This window comes from Schistocerca serialis, chromosome 1, assembly GCF_023864345.2.
Source record: "Schistocerca serialis cubense isolate TAMUIC-IGC-003099 chromosome 1, iqSchSeri2.2, whole genome shotgun sequence".
Taxonomy (NCBI): Eukaryota; Metazoa; Arthropoda; class Insecta; order Orthoptera; family Acrididae; genus Schistocerca; species Schistocerca serialis.
The window spans coordinates 1,220,952,039-1,220,962,344 of record NC_064638.1 but is presented as its reverse complement, the minus strand read 5'-3'; the positions used below and the strand labels follow the sequence as shown (position 1 = coordinate 1,220,962,344).

The 10,306-nt window shown below is 43.4% G+C and overlaps 1 protein-coding gene across 1 annotated transcript in view; it reads left to right on the top strand.

Annotated features, from left to right (window-relative positions):
* The first annotated feature begins 207 nt into the window (after positions 1 to 207).
* Positions 208 to 10,306, top strand: part of LOC126419064 (uncharacterized) — a 188,563-nt gene continuing 178,464 nt past the window's right edge. Inside the window, exon 1 of the mRNA XM_050086146.1 lies at positions 208 to 638. Coding sequence (XP_049942103.1) covers positions 584 to 638 — 55 coding nt within the window. The 5' untranslated portion in view covers positions 208 to 583. The remainder of the gene's footprint in view (positions 639 to 10,306) is intronic.

Genomic DNA, 10,306 nt, shown 5'->3' with positions numbered 1-10,306 from the left:
AGGAGGGGGGGGGGGGGGCAGTCGAACAGTAAGTGAGTGTTCCCTCATGCGGAAGATGGTCCTCAGCTGTTAATAGCCGAACGCGCGAGCCGCCGACCAACACTTGGTTTTTGCCCCGGGCTGCCGCGCCGGAGCTGAGTGCGCATGCGCCGACCTGCGGCCGGGTGCGAGCGCGGCGCGCGCGACACGACGCTCGGTCGGCAGTCAGTGTGGCACCGCTCTGCGAGACGGACGCTGCCCGACGCCCACGCACAGCACGCACGACGCCGACGCTCCGACGCAGGCGGTCTTCGACCTGAGGAGCGCACCCACACTATCCCTCCAGGACGCTGCGAGTCGACAGTAACCTCAAAACAGTTGCCCCGCAAAAGAACCAAGTGGCAGTTGGCACGACACCGACGTTCTCGGCGGACACGCGGTGTCAAGCTGCTGGTCTTGACCTCGGGCAGCGCCGAGCGATAAAGAAGTCTGAGACAGCCTCAATAGTGGGGGGACTGCAGATGGTGTGAGCCGGGGGACCACCGGAAAGTGGAGGCCCTTCTTCCAGGACACCGTGTACCCGAGTGATGACGAGACTGCCAATATGACCGCGGGCCCGCTTCCTCTTCTGACCGCCGGTCTCCTGGTTGCCGTGTACGGTAAGTGACACTCCTCTGCCCTATTCCCACTCTGAGTCATTGTCGTGGTTCATTGTTAGCGTTTGATAGGTTTGTTCGTCTACCTTTCCCTCTTGAAAGGTTCTAAAAGATCTAATGAACGCAATTAGCATCAGCAATTGCTGATGCTGATCACTCTTTAATCATACACTAACTAGAGTTCAGCCTTACAGTTTAATGCTAGAACGAATCATCTTAGGTATCAAAATTAAATGAATATTTATCGATTAATGAGAGTCATTTGTAGCCTCTAATCACTGTTGTACTGACGACGCGAAGAGACTGTTACAGTTACTTTGTCTTGACGATATTCTATTTGTACTACGAACTAGATCTTGATAAATCTAGAATATATAGATCTAGTATGTATCTCTTAGATGGTAATCTACCATGACAAGACGCCACTTGCGCCGGGTGGGGATACGAATCTAAATCTCTTGCTTATGGTTACTAGCTGACAACCAAAATTTGCAATGCGAGCACGTTTCCATTACCGACTGAAACTTTTAATGACACAGAGCTTTGGTTCCTGTTACTTTCAAGTACATGAACCAATCGTTCTCCAATAAAGTAATTCAGAAAATCTGCCATAACGGAACAAATTTAATGGAAATTTTCTGACTTTCAAATGTTTCAAATACCACAGTAACTCAGTAAATGAGCAAAATTCACTGATATATTGTTTTTCAGTGTTAAACCGGTATCTCCGACATTAGATTTGAAGTCGCATCGGGAAACATTCACATAAAACTGACTCAGAGCTACTTTTCACCATATCAAGTCATATTACACATCATGAAACAGTCCACTGTGAAAGCACTGTTATCGTATTAATCAACAAGTTTACTGTTACCAGTAACTGTTTACGGACATCGACAATGTGGTTCGAAGGTGTAGATCTGCGTCCGTGGATTTGTATATGTCACGACTGTGGGGTAACCTTTGGCACTGTCTCCAATCGTCACAGGCTTCTTTGGGCTCTGAGCACTATGGGACTTGACTTCTTAGGTCATCAGTCCCCTAGAACTTAGAACTACTTAAACCTAACTAACCTAAGGACATCACACACATCCATGCCCAAGGTAGGATTCGAACCTGCGACCGTAGCAGTCGCGCGGTTCCGGACTGAGCGCCTAGAACCGCGAGACCACCGCGGCCGGCACTGGCTTCTTTCTCTGCAGTAATACGTCATATATCAACTGTCACACTTTGAAAATAAACGAAGTGTGGCACTTTATATGTGATGTTTTACGACAAAGAAAGGATCCTGTGACGACTGGAGACAGTGCCGCAGGTTACACCAGAGTCGTAACACAGCACACGCGTGTGCTAGTAACACATATGAATCAACCCGATGAGGGAGATTTATGCCTTTGAAACGCGCTGTGGATGTAAATAAACAGCAGCTAATAACCGTAAACTCGTTGTTTCATACCATATCAGTACCAGTCACGATAAAACCTAACCTAAAATTTGAGCATTTAATGATAAACGCTCTTGTTGATTAAACAATGACTACTTGTCCTTCATTTGTTCTAATTCCGCAACGACTGAAACGTTGAACCAGTTGAGGTGCTGGACTCACGTTCGGGGACTGTGGGGTTCAAATCCCGTGAAGCAATTCCGTTTTATATGACCTGTGATTACCAGTAATTACTAGAGGCGAAGTCCTACAAAATAATCTCTTCTATTTCTTTTCGCACAATACGGCAGAGCAGCATCAGTTATTAGTATTTGTGCAGACGTTTTACTCATATCCACAGTCAGGTTTAATTTACATGGATATTTTCGATTTCAGCGCTATGGTCTTCATCAGATAGTCATCTTCCCTGTCTCTAAACAACGATAATCCGAACAACAGACGTCGCCAGAATAAGATCAACATCTGCAGTATAAGCTTGTGACGACAGACGGTGTCTGTGTAAATGACCATAGGCTAACAACCGATAATAGCTGGAATCAGTTACTATTCAGAAGTTTCTATCCTCCAGTAAACCTGCAGTCTATTTGCATACCCACCGTTGTTGAATGAACTCCTAATCCACCCCTAATGACTTCGTCACGACGGTATATTAAATTCCAGCCCTTCATCCGTCGGTTTTGCAGCTCTTAATACGCTAACTAAAACGTACGTTATTGCGCCCTACCAGAACGACAGTTTCTTATCGACTTAATTTTCTTTCTTTCACATTGCGTATCTGACAAAATTCGCCCTTTCTGGCACTGCTGTAAGCCTATTAACATTAGTTCTTCATTTGCTGCGACGTTCCATCCGAACAGAGTCGTGCAGTGGCTAACGTTATTTTTTCCTACCGTTGACGGGCAGGGTTCAAACCTCGGTCGAGTCATAATGAGAAATTTTCCCAGTTTTAAGAAAATGGCCAATCTGGTGTACTAAATCATAACAGTTCATCAGAACTAGAGCTTTATGAGTAGCGTCGGCGATTTTCTGTGTCCAATCTTCGTTTCTCTATTTTTTTTTTTTTTTTTAACCATTCGACAAAGAACATCAACATTTCCGCTTACACCGTAAGCGTCTAACCTATTAATGATTCTCTGTGAAGAAGCTACTCATAGAAATGTTATAGCAACAGTCACAACAAAGTATTTTTAAGATTCACCTCTCCGAGAGCGACATACTTTTCACTGCAGTCATAACGTGTACGTAATATTTCCAGCGGCTAATTTCGTAGAGATAGCTCTCTCTCTCTCTCTCTCTCTCTCTCTCTCTCTCTCTCTCTGTGTGTGTGTGTGTGTGTGTGTGTGTGTGTGTGTGTGTGTGTGTGCATCCCATTTCGATTTCGTACGTTAATATGCATAAAGGATCTTGCGAGATGGATGAGCTAGCATTTTCTTTAAATGTGAAGGGAAGGAACTGCTTTTCATTAAAAGTTCAGTTTACACGCAAGCAGAATTTCTATTTCTCTACAGACAGCGGTGTTGCTATGAAAGATACGTAAATCTCGGTATTCTTCATGGTGAATTCTGTAAATAGGAAGTCAATTATAAATAGACCGGAATAGTTGGTGAAGACTAGCAGTTGATTCTCCTGACGCGGATCGGAATTGTTTAAATTGCATCCACTGTCGTGTTTCTCTCTTTCGTGTACATGGAAACACAGAGATTTTAAGAATTTGATAAGCATTTAATGAAGGAGGAAATACAATATCCTTGATATTTCGCTGAATGCTTTCCAGTAATGAGCACGCGAGAATACTGCGTACGTATCTTATTTGTGTGCAGTTGGTTATGTAACTCCAGACCAGTTGTTCTTACATCTACCATACAGTTTCTTCAAAGGTTCAACATTTATTAGCTTTATTCGTCACTCTGCTTAAAAACTTAAAAATGTAACGTTTGCAGAAACGCTTTAGTAACGTGCAGGAGGCCAATGGGATTCTTTGGTTTATAGAAATAATTTTAACGTGAATATTACATAAATTCTTGCCAGTATGAAAGATCTAAGATTACATAGTACCTAACATGAAACCAAGTGTATAGAAATAATGTAAATATTTCCTGGTGCGACTGCAACAGCTCACCTTGAACGATGTCACTCAAAGTCACTATAGGCAGGTGAGTGGCATTTTACATCTATAGATTGGCTGTCATTCCGATTCATCATTAGCTCTTGGCTTCATCTGCATCACCAGAAATGTCATTTCTGACTTTGGACCATTCAAATTAAGTCCATTGTAGTACTTATGGAAATGGATATTGACACCGCGTGAACTATTGGAGTCTTAAAGTAACCATTTTACCAGAACTGCACTTGAGGAAGGGAAGGACTACCTACTTTGACTATGTAGTCGGACCAGTGAATAGTATATCACCAATTAGCGAAAGGAAGGAACGCGAAGTTTGTGAAGAAGTACGGGGACTGTGCTCTAGGATTTTCGAACTAGCACTCAAACGTGCCTCCATCTAAATTGAGTGCAATGTGGCACCTTCACGGACCGATGGTTACCTCGGTTAACACTTCCAGGCTGAGACGCTGACGCTGATACGCAAACCTAGTTCCTAGCGTTTCGTTCCCAGCTGGGAGAGTCATCTTCAGCAGCTAACTGCAGTTTATAACCCACAGCTAGAAATAGTGAAACTATGGCTTTACTGTTCCATCAGATGTTATCCGGTAACCTGTAACTTCGTAAGCCTTGAATAACAGTAGAGGCCTTAGTTCACATTTCCTATGAAATGGTCTATGAGACGTGAACTCGAATTCCCAGACGAGAATTTCCGTGTAACCCTTATGACAATAAGTGCAGACGCGATGTCCTGTGGGTGGTCAGTTCAGCATCGTAACTTAACTGCTGACTTTTAATTGGGTACGTCGTCAGATGCAGCGTATGTGTTAGAAACTCTTCGCTAAAGGGTTACAAGAAGCCAGTAGAGTTCCATTAGCAAGAATCATCCCAGCAGTCACCTGAAATGACATACCGAAAGCAAACTGGCCGGATCAGAGTTTAAACTTAATTTTCATCTGCAAATGAGTACAGCGTCGCGATAGTTATGCATCATTGTAATTAACTGAAGTTGTTTCACCTGTACAAAAAATTCCAGTATACAGTTGCAGCAAATTTTCTCTTACATTTTCATCGTGTACTATTAGGGAATGAGCGTAAAAGCTGCTGATTTCTTTTCTTTTTGGAATTTCTGGGATATTTATGTGCTGAGACAAAGAAAAATGTGAATGAAAGCAATGTAAACGGTACTGTAAAGCTAGTTTTAAAATTATCTTTTCAGTCCAGGTGCCATTTCAGAGTATATAAATGTTGCCAAAAGAAATGTAATCTTATGCCATTATGTTTTCGGACTGAAATACTAATGACTGGTGAAGTCATTTCCACTACTTAACCACATATTTCCACGCCCTGGCTCGGATCAAAAAATTTCGATATTCTTTGTATCCCAATTCTTGGTTGGCACAGAACTGCAGACCAACTTCGTTAACGCCCGTTTGTTTCAGGATTCAAGAGAGTATTTTAAGCTTCGAACGTCCTAATGTTCCTGGGGAACAAAAGGCTTCCTTCCTACCCCCCCCCCCCTCCCCTCACCACCACCCCAAATAACAAAGAAGACCTATTTATGCCCATCATAAGGTCACCGGAAAAAATTATAGTCACCCCTGTGCACAAAGACAGATGAATGGAACCACGAGCTTAATCGTTCACGCATTGCCTCTACAATAGCATAAGGAAATAGCTATCAGTCAGAAATTGTTTTTTCAAGCGGACGTTGTACGTAAAGATGGTTAATTGTAGTTTTATGGACGTCACAGAGTGTCAAAAAGGGATGATCGTGTTTGGCCCTGCCCATGGACCTATAGTGTGTGAAGTTGCTGGAGTTGTATAACTTTCACGGCGGACTGCTCAACGTTTGTACAAGTGGCAGCATAACACACGTGTCCACGAAACACGATGTCAGACTTGTGGTGGGAGAAAGGTCGTGACTGACACGGACTGGAAGTTTCATATCAGCACACACTCCGCTGCAGAGTGAAAATTTCATACTGGAGACGTATTTCACAGCTTCTGAACCCAAATCCCTACCAAACCGTACAGTAATTTCTGCAGGCAGTGAATGAACATCTATCCCCTCGTGTTAGCTTGAGAACATTGCGACGGGAACTGCATGGAATGAAGATTGGCAGTTGGTCACCTTGCACGGGCGCATAAAGCTCCGCGTCTTAAGTGGGCCACAAATAGCAGAACGTGGACAGTAACTGTTTGGCGGACGTGATGTGGGCTGACGAATCACGGTTCTGTCTATATTGAAATGACGCACGCTGTAGAGTGCACCAAAGGCCACAAGGAGCATTTCATTAGGAATGTGTGCAAGGTCAGGTTCAAGCCAGCTGTGGGCTTGTGATCGTTTTTCTTATCATGAACTGGGCTCACTCCCTGAGGTAAACAGTAACTTCAGTCAGCGTACTTATTTCAGCATACTGGAGGATCAGGTGTTGCCTTCAAATGTTTGCGTGGTGATACCATATTTTTTAAGACAATGATAGAATTCGTCAGGCTGGAAGAATATGTCACTGGTCTTCTGAACAGTCCCTCGCCCTATTACATCTCGATTGGTCTGCAAAATCGCGTGACTTTAAACCCACAGAAAGTTTGTGCGACATGTTGGAACAGCGTGTAAAATGCAGACACTTGTATCCCTACAATCTGGTGAAACTGCACGATCATATCCTCAGGAAGTGGCATAGCATGGATCCGACGTACCAGCACGACATTGTGGACTCATTTGCTAACGGAACCCTGGCGGCTATCAAGACCAGGGGCGTAATTATACGGTATTAAATGGTGCTTGTAATGGTTTAGCTAGGGATGGCTAACTTTCTTTTCCAGCCAGCGTTGTTTGCACATACGGACGAAGGTTAAGACTTAGATTTTGTCTTCAGAGATTTCAAAGAGGCATTCGATACCGCACCGTATTGTCGATGAACAACCGACGTACTGTGCGGCAGAGTACCTTTCCCGATAACAGAGTGCCTGGGAAGAATGACTAATATAAAGCAGGGCTTTATACTGGACGGAAAATATTCAATAGAAACAGACGTAACGTCAGGTTCGCTCCAATATTCTGAACACACATAAACGCTTTATCAGATGGTGGCAGGAACTTTATTACACTGATGTCGTCTACTTAAAGCCTCTAATCTGAACAACCGTAAGGAAATGAAGAAAGCAACAAAATTCTGAGTTTTGTGTAACGAACACAAGATGTCCTTTAACAATGTATCAACGGCAGAAAATTCTCGCTGTAGAGAGAAAAATGCTTAACAGTGTCCGATTGAGATATTAGAGGTAAAATGTGGTGAGTTTTGGTAACACATGAAGCTGACAGCAGAGGTGCTATCTGTAAAGGAAACCGTATGCAAGATGCTACTGCGGACCGTTCTAGCGTACTCGGGTGGTATTAGTGACACCAGACATTGTACGATTTCAGACGCGCACTGTTAGTATGCTAACAAGTCGATAAAGCCAATACAAAGCTATAACTGAGATGCTAGGGAATCTGAAAAGGGAGGAAAGACGACACTGTTGTTTTGAAACTCAGAGAAATGATATTAGCAGGAATATACGACTATTTTTCTGGCAGCCTCGTATACGTTGCGTAAGTATAATGATAATAAGGCAAAGATTAGGAAACTTGCAGTGAGATTTATAGCTTTTCGACTGCCAAGTAGCCGGACGTGGTACCCGAGCGGTTCTAGGCGCTTCAGTCCGGAACCACGCGACTGCTACGGACGCACTTTCGAATCCTGTCTCGGGCATGGATGTGTGTGATGTCCTTAGGTTAGTTAGGTTTAAGTAGTTCTAAGATCTGGGGGACTGATGACCTCAGATGTTAAGTCCCATAGTGCTCAGTGCCATTTGAACAATTCGACAGCCAAGTATGCAGATAAAACATGTCAGAATAATAATAGCATTTGCGCAAAACACGCTCCGGAATACAATGTACAACTGCGTACGAAACGTATGTGAACACGTAATGATTCATCGGAATAGGATGCAGCGAAATTAGTCTTACGTGACCGTAAACTAAGAACCTTATCTCCAACGACCTATGGGTTGACGAGACACTGTACTCCTAGCTTCCTTGCTTGTGAATGAGTTTCAAGTCAGAACTTCGCACCTGTCTCAGCATAAACCATTCACCGGCTTCTTCACAGAAGATCTGAAATTACTTTGCGAGCTTGAAAGCCAAACAAACGCATAGACGTCAATGCGAGGAAGAATTTTTTAGTAACCGTATAGTTGTATTGATCAGTGCATTGAATGGTAGACATAGTGAATTGAAGGAACGCTGGGAAAGTAGAGATTACAAGCTCTTCATCTCAGAGTAGGACTTGAGATTTACGTCCTCAGTTATTTGCTAATGTATTCCAATCTCTGCCTTCCTCTACATTTTCTGCCCTCCACAGCTCCCTCTAATGCCACGAGAGATATTCCCTGATGTCTTAACAGACGTCCTACCATCCTTCTCCTTGTCGTTGTTTTCTACGTATTCCTTTCCTCTCCGATTCTACGTAGAGCCTCCTCATTCCTTATTAGTCCAACTAATTTTCAGCATTCTGCCGTAACACCACATCTCAAATGCTTCGATTCTCTTCTGTTCCTCTTCGCCCACAGTCCTTGTTTCAAAATCACACAATGCTGTCCTCCAAGCGTACATTCTCTGAAATTTCCACCTCTCATTATGGCCTATGTTTGATTTCAGTAGACTTTTTTTGGCCCTTTTTGTCACAGCTAGTCCGCTTTTGATGTCATGACTCCATCCGTCAGTGACCATTTACTGCCTAAGGAGCAGAATTCCTTAAGTTCATCTACTTCCTGACCATCTAACAAAAATGGTTCAAATGGCTCTGAGCACTATGGGACTTAACAACTTTGGTCATCAGTCCCCTAGAACTTAGAACTACTTAAACCTAACTAACCTAAGGACATCACGCACATCCATGCCCGAGGCAGGATTCGAACCTGCGACCGTAGCAGTCCCGCGGTTCCAGACTGCAGCGCCTAGAACCGCACGGCCACCGCGGCCGTCATCATGACCATCTACCCTGCTGTTAGGTTTCTCGCTCTTCTCATATTTCAGCCAGCCGTTTCTAGGCGCTTCAGTCCGGAGCCAGGTTGCTGCTACGGTCGCAGATTCGAATCCTGCCTCGGGCATGGATGTGTCTGATGCCCTTAGGTTAGTTACGTTTAAGTTTAGGTGAATGATGACCTCAGCTGTTAAGTCCCATAGTGCTTAGAGCCATTTGAACCATTTTTTTCTTCTCATTTCAGCTACTTTTCATTACTTGCCTCTTTCTTCGATTTAATCTCAGTCCAAATTCTGTACTCATTTTATTCAGCAGATCCTCTAAGTCTTCTCCGTTTTCACCGAGGTTAGCAATGTCATCAGCGAATCGTATCGTTGATATCCTTTCACCTTGCATTTTAATTCTACTCCTGAACCTTTCTTTTATTTCCTATTGCTTCTTCGATTTATAGAGTCAAAAGTAGGGCGGAAAAACTACATCACTGTCTTACACTCTTTTTAATCTGAGCACTTCGTTCCTGTCCGATTCTTATTATTGCCTTCTGGCTCTTGTAGACGTTGTATATTAACCGTGTCTCTATACAGCTTACTCCTATTTTCTTCATAATTCCGAACATCTTGCACCATTTTACACTGTCGAACGCTATGAACGTGTCCTGATTTTCCTATAGTCTTGCTTCCGTTATCAACCGCAACGTCACAACTACCTAAAGCCAAACTGATCGTCATCTAACACACCCTCAATTTTCTTGCCCTTTCTTCTGCATATTACTCTTGGCCTCGCTAACTTGGATGCATGAGCTTTTAAACGAATTGTGCGATAAATCTCGTACTTGTCGGCTCTTGCAGTCTTCGGAATTGAATGGATGATACTTTTCCAAAAGTCGGAGGGTACATCGCGAGACTCATACATTCTACACACCAACGTGAGCAGTCGTTTCGTTGCCACTTCCCCCCATGATTTTAGAAATGCTGATGGAATGTTATCTACCCCTTCCACCTTATTTGATATTACGTCTTCAAAGCTGTTTTGAATCCTGATTCTTATTGTGGATTCCTGTCTATTATATATCGACTCCTGTTGCGAGCTAACATCC